At 28.9% G+C, this 12,023-nt stretch overlaps 1 protein-coding gene and 1 non-coding gene across 2 annotated transcripts; one reads left to right on the forward strand and one right to left on the reverse strand.

Moving 5' to 3' along the window:
- Positions 1 to 2,694: 2,694 nt before the first annotated feature.
- Trnaq-cug lies at positions 2,695 to 2,766 on the forward strand. The gene has a single exon. It is a non-coding gene; the product is annotated as a tRNA-Gln (tRNA).
- A 4,839-nt stretch (positions 2,767 to 7,605) lies between these two features.
- LOC113378267 lies at positions 7,606 to 10,000 on the reverse strand. The gene is made up of 3 exons (XM_026618795.1): positions 9,952 to 10,000; positions 7,884 to 8,007; positions 7,606 to 7,799 (listed from the first exon to the last, which is right to left on the reverse strand). The coding sequence occupies exons 1-3, from the start codon at positions 9,985 to 9,987 to the stop codon at positions 7,606 to 7,608; spliced, it is 354 nt and encodes a 117-aa protein (XP_026474580.1). The 5' UTR covers positions 9,988 to 10,000.
- Positions 10,001 to 12,023: the final 2,023 nt, after the last annotated feature.

Consider the following 12,023-nt stretch of genomic DNA (forward strand, 5'->3'; position numbering starts at 1 on the left):
ATTTTGTAATTATTGTAAAAAACCGGGACATTTAATTTATGATTGTAAAAATCCCAATCGAAGAAATTTCAATACAAATCGAAACTATTATAACGCATCAAAAACTTTTATTACTCCTACCAACGAACACAGACAAAATGTAACTATTCGTACACACATTCAGAAAATGCAACAAAAACCTCCAACACACATACTAAGAGTAAGTCAAACTGTGACGAACCACAAATTCCCAAACCCAAGACTCAAAACCTTCAACAACATCAGACAACGATACTGTTACAGTACGTGAATTACAATCACAAATTTGCAATTCTTTTTTAATAAATAAAACCGACCAAAAGGAATTAAATTTCAAAAATGAAAATGTTTCATTACAAATTGAAAACAAAAATTTTTGCACAAAATCAATCAAAGATCAATCACAAATTTGCAATTCTTTTTTAATAAATAAAACCGACCAAAAGGAATTAAATTTCAAAAATGAAAATGTTTCGTTACAAATTGAAAACAAAATTTTTGCACAAAATCAATCAAAGAACAAGATCCAAGACGACAAACAGCAAGTAAAAGACAAAGACGAATTCAAAGAACGCATGACAAAATGCTTCAATTTTAACATCAAATAACGAAAAAGAACAGAAAGACAAAATTTTAAACGACCCACAAATTTCACAAACGCACAAAATGCACTCATACACAGATTTTACAAACAAACGTTCAGAATTACAAACAAAGAAAACAATCAAAAAAGTTGATGAACCAGAGGTAATCACAACTACAAACAAACATCGTTATCAACAAACCAACGCAAAGGAATCCTATGACAATAACGCAAAATACGGAAGAATTAAAAACGACGATTTAGAATTATTAACGGACAAAAACCCTTATGCAAGCAAATCCAAAAAGTCAATGCCTTTATTTAAAGATGCATACAGAGTTTGTGAGACAAATGATACAGACGTTCTAATGTTCAATCATTACCAATTTTTTTCATTTTTTTTTCTTTTCAATATTATTTGGTCGTTGTGACAGCGGTGTTTTACTGCCAACATATTATTTGGTGAAAATGAATACAGATGTTCTAACGTTCAATCATTATCAATTTTAATTTTAAATTTATTTCATTCTTATTAATTTTAAATAGTTGATTTATGATTATTAATATAGCATAATAGATTATTGATAATCAATCATTAATTATTGATTTCAAAAAAATCCATTGTTGACTTATTGATTATTAGTTATCGATTATTGATTGATTGAATATTGATTATTAATTATTAATTATTGACTATTGATTATTGAATATTAATTATTGATTATTGATTATTGATTATCAATTGATTTTATTGATTTTTTTTAATGTAGTATGCAAATAGTGAACATAATTTTGATAATGATTCCTTGAATTAAATAATAATTGTAATTTTAAATTTACCTAAACAAATTCAAGTATTAATTTAGATTTTATAGCAAAAGTTAATGATTTAGTTAATGTTTAATGAGTAATTATCTCAAGTTTTAGGTAAATTTAGAAAATATCTTGAATAAATTTATAATTTTATAGAATTATTAGTTAAAGAAATTGAACTTCCACATTTTTTTTTTTCAATTTAAATCTAAAAGCTAATTTAAGAATATCCAAGATTACTGTTCAAACGTATTGGGGATTGAAAATTTTTTTTTTTCCTTTTCGTGATATTTAATACTTTTTTAGTCAAATCTAATGAATTGTTGCGATTTTTGCTATTTATTTTTCTTGAATTGAATAATATTTTTTTTTCTTTTTGGTGTCAGTTTTTTTTACGGTAGCGCCGGGAGTCGCTACATTGGCGAGGGAGGTGTTGTACACCCCTGATATTACAAGTTCCTAACCACTGTCATAATATTAGATTCCTAACAAGTCCAGACTGAAATCTTAGAACCCTTGAGCTTTAGCTGATATTAACGGTTCATATTAACTTTTCTCAGACTATTGTGTAGTAGCTGACATTACACATTCTCTCACGAAATCATAAATCTACGTCGACAAATCTCAGGAAGATCTTATTATCGACATTCCGCCTAGTTAACAATTCTCACCAAGTTCGCATGAATAACATTTTGTTTAATCAGCTAAATTCATTACTTTGTCCTTTTCGTTGTATAGAACATTCGAGACAAATCCCCACTACGTTTCAAAGGATTTTAGTTTTAATAATTATGAAATAAATCAGTCTTAATCTGTCGGTCGCCGGGCAAACACTTCTCTTCCAATACCTCCGAGTTCCTTGTACTTAAAGTGAAATAAAGTGAAGTTTTTGAAATAGTCTTTCATTTATCAATTTCAAGTATTTTCAGCAAGTGAGTTTTTCAGGAAAGTCGGAAGGTCCAGAGCAACAACACCGATTTGCATATAGCGGCGCCAACACCCCTTTTCTGTTCATCAACGCGGTGTCCAACAATGTATGTATATATCCAAACCATATTACAAAATAATGCAGAACAAAAATATATTTTGCAAATTTTTACAAAATTCCTAAATACATCATTAAATTCATTTACTTTACTGCTACTTTACATTTAATCTACTAACTATCATTATTATTATCATTCAGCAATATCGATCCTTCGAACTACAACCATCCCTTACATTTCATCCCCTATCTGTTCGCCGTATATTAGCGCGACGCTTTCCATACTGTAGCGATCGGTCCCATGGTGTAATGGTCAGCACTCTGGACTCTGAATCCAGCGATCCGAGTTCAAGTCTCGGTGGGACCTTACGATTTTTTTTATTTTCCAAAATTCGATTTTTATTTCTTTATCGTTAATTGGAATTTATAATTGATTGAAATGTTAAAGGATTTTGTATTAATTTGTGTTTAAAAAGGAGTTATGGAATAAAAAATGTTCGGGAAATAAAATGGAAGTAAGAAGGATTTAAATTTTCTGAAACGATTGTCTAAGATGATGTTAGTTTTTTTTAGTAAAGTACTTTTTTGGATTTTTAAGTCTAAGTTCAGTTTGCTTGTTAGTAAAGTCCTTATTTTAGTTTTGAAGTTCAAATTCAGTTTGCTCGTCAGTAGAGTCCTTTTATGTTAATTTTACAGTCTAAATTTAGTTTGCTTGTCAGTAGAGTCCTTCTAAAAATTATCTACTGACGCTATTTTTGTCAGTTTATTTTAGAATTTTAAATATCGTTGGTAAATTTTTTATTTAAGTTTTAAATCTCTTTTAGTCTTTTGAAAGTACTTTAAAAATTTACAGCTCGTCAATAGAGTCCTTTTTTACCTTTTAAGTCTAAATTCAGTTTGCTTGTCAGTAGAGGTCTATATCTAGTTTTAAAGTCTAAATTCAGTTCGCTTGTCAGTAGAGTCCTTTTTTAAATTTTAAAGTCCAAATTCAGTTTGCTCGTCAGTAGAGTCCTTTTTTAGATTTTAAAGTCTAAATTCCGTTTGCTTGTCAGTAGAGTCCTTTTATGTTAATTTTACAGTCTAAATTAAGTTTGCTTGTTAGAAAAGGACTCTACTGACGCTGTTTTTGTCATTAGAGTTTTTTTTTTTAGAATTTTAAAGCTTGTCAGTAGATTTTTTATTAAAATTTGAAGTCTTTTTTAGTCTTTTGGGAGTCCTTTAGAACTTTACAGCTCGTCAGTAGATTAAAATTTTGTTTTAAAGCTCGTCAGTAGAGTTCTTATTACTTTTTAAGTCTGAATTCAGTTTGCTCGTCAGTAGAGTTTTTTTTCTTAATTTCGAAATCTAAATTCGGAATTCTCGTTAGTAAAGTTCGTTTCTTTACTCTGAAGCCTAAATCGAGTTTTTTTTATCAATAGAGTCCTTTCTTTTAATTTTAAAGTCTAAATACAGTTTGCTCGTCAGTAGAGTCATTTTTATTAATTTCCAAGGCTAAATACAGTTTGCTCGTCAGTAGAGTCCTTTTTTAAATTTCCAAGTCTAAATTCAGTTTGCTCGTCAGTAGAGTCCTTTTTTAAAATTTGAAGGTCTAAATACATTTTGCTCGTCAGTAGAGTCCTTTTTAAATTTCCAAGTCTAAATTCAGTTTGCTCGTCAGTAGAGTCCTTTCTTTTATTTTTCAAGACTAAATTCAGTTTTCTCGTCAGTTGAGTCCTTTTTTAGATTCAAAGTTCAAATTCAGTTTGCCCGTTAGTAGAGTTCTCTTTCTTAATTTCGAAATCTAAATTCAGGTATCTCGTTAGTAGAGTTCGTTTTTTTACTCTGAAGCCTATATCGAGTTTTGTTTGTCAGTAGAGTTCTCTCTTTTAATTTTAAAGTCTAAAGTCTAAAAAATCGGTTTAGCCGTTTTTGAGAAAACGCCGACAAAAATGAAATATTTGTCACACATATACCTGTATTTTAAGTCAAACTTTTAGTGCCAAACGATTCAGAATGACTTCAAAACACAATACTAGTAAATCGGATTTACCGACTATGAACTTCTTATTCTAGAACCTAAAAATGCTTCACATATAATTAATATTTAGTTAAAGACTAAAATAAAATAAACACTTTATCCTTGTACTTCCCCTTGAATTTCCCTTAATTTTTTGTCCCCTAGTAATTTGAATTTAAATTAAAATCGAAACGTTACACATGTTCCACCCTTTTGATTTAAAACAAAAAAAAAATTAAACGAAAAAAAAAAAACAAAATATAAATGCGTATATGGGTATTTTTTCGCCCCATTGGCGTCGTTTCCAATATCAACAGAATGAATTAAAGGGGGGGCTAATAAATTAAGATGGGCACAGACGTTTCGGAAAACGATCCGGTTACGTTTTAATTGAGTACGGAAATAAATCCGTATATGTATATATATATATATATATATATATATATTATATTTATATAGAATTCTTTGTTTATACGTTTTGACGCTTGATATGAGTCGGCAATAACTAGAAATAATCTTAGGATATTTTTGTGTCATTTCTGAGGGAAACAGTTTCGAAACTAAATGGTTAATATCGATATTTATTGAATCGATCTTTTATTTAAATTGTGTGAAGAATAAAAGGACTCTATTCAAGAGCAACATGAATCTAGATTTGAAAATAAAATTTGGAAACTCTACTGACGACCAGGATTAAAAGTTTCTTAGTGTTCTAAAGACGAACAAATTGAACAAAAAATAATCTAAAACATAATTTTAATTCTGAATTCGATATGCTTGTCAGTAGAGTCCCTTTGTTTAACAATAGAGTCCTTTTAATTAAAAATATTATTTTTAATTTCATAATCTGCAGTAGAGTCCCTTTGTCTGTCAGTAGAGTCCTTTTTTTATTAAAAGGATTTCTCTCTCTAAAATCACTATCCTATGATTTTGTTTGTCAGTAGACTTCATTTGCTGGTCAGTAGAGTCCTCTTGTTTGCCAGTAGAGCGCTTTTTGTTAAAAGTATTCTCTTTGATTTCATGCAGTAGAGTTTTTTCGTCTGTCAGTAGAGTCCCTTTGCTTGTCAGTAGAGTCCCTTTGCTTGTCAGTAGAGTCCCTTTGCTTGTCAGTAGAGTCTTTTTTTATTAAAAATATCTCGAAAGGTCACCATCTACTATGGTTTTGCCTGTCAGTAGAGTCCTTTTGCTCGTCAGTACAGACCTTTGCATGTCAGTATAGTCCTTTGTTATTAAAAATCTACTATGGTTTAGCTTGGCAGTAGAGTCCTTATCTTCATGATAGTAAAGTCATTTTTTCATGATAGTTGACTCTTTTTTCTTGTCAGAGCCCTTTTTTTCGTCAGAATTCCTTGGCTCGTCAGTAGAGTCCTTCTTATTTATATCTTTCTTTCTAAAATTACAATCTGAAATTACAATGAAATTTACATTGTCAATAGAGTCCTTTTGCCTACGAGTAGATTCCCTTTGCTCGTCAATAGAGTCCTTTAGCTCGTTAATAGAGTCCCTTTGTTGGTCAATAAAGCCCTTTTTCTTGTCAGTAGAGTCCTTTCTTATTAAGAATAACTTACTCTCTAAAATCACATTCTACTATGATTTTTCTTATCAATAGAGTCCTTTTATCATGGTAGTATAGTCTATTGTTCAATATAATAAAGTCCTTTTTTCGTGATAGTAGAGTCCCTTTTACATAATAGTAAAGTACCGTTTTAATAATAGCAAAGTCCTTTTTCCAAAATAGTAAAGTTTTTTTTTCATAATAGAAAGGTCCTTTTTTCATAATAGAAATGTCCATTTTTCATAACAAAACTAGCTGTAAGTGGAATTCTGTCTTAAGGCAATTAAGGCATCGTGCCTTAAGGCAAATTGCTGGAACTTCCCGTACCAAAAATTATTATTTTTTTAAAAACGATTAACACTTTTGAAAAAAAAATTACTTTGAAAAAATAAGATTTTTGAGAAACTATAAATTGGACAAAAAATTACTTTTTTTTTGTTTTTTTTTTTTGAAAAAAAATTTTTTTTTATTTTGACATATTGTGGAAGATCTGAACTTTCTTTTCAAAGCAATCGTACTGCTTTAACTGCATAGGGATAAAATATAAAGCGCGTAAGCGCCGCGTCGCTGTCTAACGCATAAGCATTAGTACGGAACCCATAGGAAAATAAACAAAATTTATACTTATTGTTAAAATCTCTATAAAATATCTGATAATTTGATGAGCATATGTCTAATGATCATTTTTGACCGCCAAATAGCTCATTTTTTTACTTTTTCCTCCATATCTCCGAAACCGCTAGACCTACCTTCATGAAAATTTTATCGATTATTCATCTTGTCAATACAAGTGAAATGTTTTTTGAATTATTCAAATCGGACGCTCCGTTCTCTCAAAAACTGAGTTACCGTTTTCAGCACTTTTTGCCCCGTATCTTCGGAACGGCTAGACCTGCCTTCGCCAAAAACTAATCAGCACGTCTCCTTATCAATACGAATCGAATGTTTTTTGAATTATTCAAATCGGTTGATCCGTTTTCCCGAAATCGTCGACGAAAATTTGTATCCGCACACACATACATACACGCACACACACACACACACACACACACACACACATACATCCATTTTTTCTAAGGTATGCCAAAATGTTCAGAAACCTCTGAAACGTAAAGATATATAAAAATTTTCATTTTCGATTTTTTTGCGATTACTATAACTTGCCCTACGGGAAGTTAATTATATTTAGAAGAGTCCTTTCTCTCATCAAAGTTCTTTCTAATCAGGGTTCATTTTCCCGTCAGAGTCCCTTTTGCTCGTCAGTAGAGTCCTTTTTCACGTCAGTAGAGTTCCTTTTGCTCGTCAGTAGAGTCAAAACATCTTTCTATATTACGGACACACAAAAGACACACACATCCATTTTTTCTGAGCCAAAATGTTCAGAAACTTTCATGTATAATAACACAATGTATGGCAAGGGAATCGACGTACATTGTTCATATTTTTGTGAGCACTCCTAAATGATCAGAAAGTCCGGAAACGCATAGACATCGGATTTGAATAACTTGGTATAAATAAACCTTTTGTAGATGTTTATTAATTTATTTATTTAAGTTGTTGAATATAATTTATATTCCCATTAAAATATTTGCAAGAACTTAACCATAATACAATGCATCAATATTAATTGACAATTTGTTATTCTATCAATAAAATCATTCCCAGTACAAATAGTCACCACCAATTTGATCATGTGAATTCATATGTTCCATATCGCTCTGGATGACCATATCTTCATTTCCGAGCATCAAATTTTGGTGATTTGTCGACGAAGCTACCACTTGACCATTGTTCTGGTGTCCTTGAAAGATCGGATTGCCTTCGATTCCTTCCACATTGCCATAAATCCCTTAAAAAAAAATTAAAAACTGACACCAGAGCCAACAAAAAGAAGTTTGGTGGAGTGCGGCAAGGCTGCCACGTATATATTTACCATTATCGACGGATCCTGCAATTCTGTCATTATTTCCAAATTGTACGAAACTTCTCGTTTGTGCTATTTTTGTAGATGCTTCAAGATTCACTGGAAAGCCATTTGATGTCGAAAAGGACAAAAGCTTAATAATAAATGGAAAACAAACATCAGTTTGCTAGTTATGATATTGAACTAGTGGTATATCGATTTATTTATATGATGTACATCTACTATGTAGATATTCTCATAATGTGTAAAAATTATATAAGATATATTATTTAAAAAATGTACCATGTTTTATTTCATTTTAATTATTACTGCTATTTAACTTCTATAATTATTACTGCTATTTATTTTGTGCATTTTTATGTATATAATTGTTTTATATATAATTGTATATGGCAACGTGCCTTAAGGAAAATTGTTAGAACTTTCCGCACCGTAATTAAATTTTTGAGAAATAAGATATAAAAAAGTCGATTCTTCTTAAGAATTTCTTAACATCTAACATTTAACTTTTACAAATTTACAAGACCTCTAAAAAAAACAAAATTCCATAAAAAATGGATTTTTTGTAACTGTTCAGAATTTTTAAAACACATAAAAATTTCCAAATGAAGATTATAAATTAAATTAAATATTTATATTTAATTTATATTTATATTTATATTTAATTCAATAATTATTATTTGTTATTTTGTTAATTTATTAAATTGAACCACGAGCGCATTCTAACGAACTAATATTTAAGAATTTTTCTCAAACTATTTTTAAAATTTGAAACTTATTTTGAAAATCCTAAAAAGTTCCAAAAATTCAATTTTTTATGAAAATTCGCAAATTTTTTAAGAAATTTTGTAAGTTTTAAATATGAAATGCAATTTTTATTTTGGAATTCTTGAATCAAAACGATTTAATTTTTTGAAAATTTGGAGCCTTGTAAATAAAATCTGATTTTATTCCTCGAAAATACCAAATCTAATATTTGTTAAAGTTTTTCAAAATTTAGAGTGGAGTTTTTTTTAAAAGATTTTGAAAAATTTGGATAATTTGATATTTTTTCTTTCTGAATTTTTTGAAAGTTTTGCGATTTTTTAAAATGTTTGAAATTTTGATTTAAATTTATTCAAAATACCGTAATTTTAAATTATTATTGTTTCAATTTTGATAAATATTTGATATTTCCAAATTTTTGAGAATATTCGTTCTTTGTAAAATTTTAAAGTATTTTGAAATTTAAGAAAAATCGATCTTATTTTAAATTTAATATTTTTAAAATATTTTAAAATTTTGGATTTACTTGAAAATTTTGGAAAATTCTGAGAAATTCTGAAAATTTGTTTTTTTTTAATTCTAAATTTTCTTTAAAGTTTTGTGATGTTTTGAAATCTCTCAAAATTTAGAATTCTTTTGAAAGTTTTAAAAAAATTCAAAAGCTTGAGTTGTTTTTGACATTTTGAATTTGTTTGAATCGTTTTAAATTTTTATAAATGTAGTGCTTAATAAAATCAATTTTTTTAATTTGTGAAAATGTGCAGATTTTGAAAAAAATTCAATACTTATTAAATTCTTTCAAAAATTGGCGATTATTTAAAAAATCTGTAAAATTTCGAAAATTATTCTTTTTGAGGTTTTGTGATTTTTCAAAATGATGAAATTATTATAAATTCTTGAACAAAATCGTTTTTTTAATTTTGTTTTGAAAATTTGAATTCTTTTGAAAGTTCTGAAAGTTTCCAAAAAAATATTTTTGTTGCTATTTTGATTTTTTGTAAGTTTTGAATTTAATTTAGATGTTTGGAATTGCGTTGAAAATTGGAAAAAATCGTTTTTTTCTAATTTTTGAAAAAAATAGAACTTTTTGGAAAAAATCGTATTTTTTTAAATTTCGAACTTTAATTTCAAATTCATATTCAAAATTTCTTTTTTTTTCAAATTTCAAAATATTCTGAAATTAATTGAAGAAATAACGTTAATTTCAAGTGAAAATATGGTTTTACACTCCTTTATATCTAGCCGAAAGAGTTTGGTTCTTAAACTAAAATTAACAACAAATATAGAAAAAGTATATATAACACGTACTCACATGTAAGAAAGCAATAAATATACAATATTTCAACATTTTTTAAATAAATTATAATCAATATGTTATTAATATTTTCTATTACAACAAATTAAAATCTGTTTAAACAACTTTTCGGTTTTTATATAAACAATTAATCTTATCAATATTACTCAAGCAAATATTAAAAAAAAACTTATATTTTATTATTTCATGACTCATTAAAAATTTGCATAAAAATTGATAAAACATAATATTGATATAAATACGAAAAGAATGCTTGAACAAATTTTTAATTTGTTGCAAAAGACAATATTTATTTATGTATTGAATTTTATAAAAATGTTGAAATATTGTTTAATTATTGCTTTGATACAGGTGAGCACGTTTATATTTGGTACTTCTATGATTTTTGACGTTTCAAGTTGTTCTGAATCGTTTTGTCAAGTTAATTAAATGACACAATAGCAACTTGCCCCAAGGCAAACCTAGAACAACATTTGCATGTGATATATCAAATGAAAGAACTCGAAGAGTAAAATACGATTCTAATATTTGTTTAAACTATAATAGTTAAAAATTAATACTATTCATAATTAATGCCAACAATTTTTTTAGACAAATGTACTTCCTAAAAATTAATTAGAAAAAACAAAGACAGATAGTATTTTAAAATTTAAATTAAAACCAAAATGAATTTGATTGACTAGTCTGTAAGGGCTAACAAAGTGAAATTGTATTGTTTTCTCGCTCACTCGCTCGTTAGTGACGCATCTTTTATCTCTTTCTCTCTCACCATAATGCTACTACTTAAAACAATAATGTGCAACTTGCCTCAAGGCAAACCTCGAATACCATTTTGCATGTGACATATCAAATGAAAGGGCTCAAAGAGAAGAATCCGAATCTAGTACTCGTTTTTAATTTGAAAATTTGTATTTTTAGTACACCCACGCTCAAGCATTTTCCCAAATAAAAGACACCAACCAGACCACCATCAACTCCAACAGTGAGTTTCCTCACAATTCCGGAGATGTTGCTGTTGCAGTAAATAGCATGAAAGGAGATCATGCTCAAATAGTCGACTATTCAGGTAAAAATAGAAAAATAATAGTTACAAATCAAATTTTGGTACTAAAATTAAATTTTTTTGTGCAGCAAACGTCAACTCAATCTCTAAAACGCCAGATGTGATATCCACTAGAAAAAGCTCTAAGCAATTTAGAAACTCAAACAAGGATTCACAGGCAATGGTAAATATGCACGTGGCAGCCTTGTCACACTCCACTTGATAAGAAAACTTATGAGAAAACGTAATTGTAATGCAATTTTTAACTTTTGTTTTTGTTTTTTTTAAGATAAGAACGGGCAAGGAAATAATGAGAATCCCACAGTACAAGGGGTTCAAAACAATGTCCAGAATTATGTTTTTGACCAAAATAACCAAAATTTGGTGAAAGGGTATACCAATGTCACCAATGGATCTGGAGTTGGTAAATCAAAAAGACAAAAAGATGTTGGTAGATGGGGCCGTGATGAAGGGGTTGATGAAGATTACTGGGATGCAGACGAGGCTGCTGAAGAGGGTTACTATTATCATAATAATGACGAAGAGGGTGAATTCCCTATAGATAAATCCGTTGAGGATTTACCAGCTGAGGTTGCACCCTCTGACGATGCACCCGAAATGCCGTTGAAACCAGAAGTAAACCCAAAGATCCTGATGGTTAATCTAATATATAAAGTAGAGGTGCATGGCCTCGTTCCTTAACCTCTTAACTTAAAATGACAAATAGATAGTCGAGTCATTTGATGCAAAAAAAGGCTGTTGCCGGAACAGTACTCCGGGAATTCTAAAAATTGGTAATTGTATAGATTTCGAGGTGCTCTTTACAAAAATCAACTTTGCCACCAAATTTGAATGGCAAGTTGCCGCCATATTGGAAAAATGGCGTCAAAAAACAGCTTTTTTAAAATATCTCCTTTCTGGCTCATTCTGCGATAAAAGTATCTATGTACGAATTAAACTAGAGAAAATTTCCTACAATTCCTTAGAAAACCTTTTTTTTGTAAAATTGATAGTTTGAGAGTACGGC

Source organism: Ctenocephalides felis, unplaced genomic scaffold, assembly GCF_003426905.1.
Source record: "Ctenocephalides felis isolate EL2017-DRISC unplaced genomic scaffold, ASM342690v1 CF-g0.4_SCAFFOLD_01886, whole genome shotgun sequence".
Taxonomy (NCBI): Eukaryota; Metazoa; Arthropoda; class Insecta; order Siphonaptera; family Pulicidae; genus Ctenocephalides; species Ctenocephalides felis.

Bases quoted from the DNA above. Each gene is read 5' to 3' on its own strand.
- LOC113378267 (XM_026618795.1), bottom strand. From the start codon at position 9,987: ATGTTGAAATATTGTATATTTATTGCTTTCTTACAT. The intron at 8,008-9,951 runs GTGAGTACGTGT...TTTATTATTAAG, and splicing joins TATTTATTGCTTTCTTACAT to CTTTTGTCCTTTTCGACATC. The intron at 7,800-7,883 runs GTAAATATATAC...TTTTTTTTTAAG, and splicing joins TGCAGGATCCGTCGATAATG to GGATTTATGGCAATGTGGAA.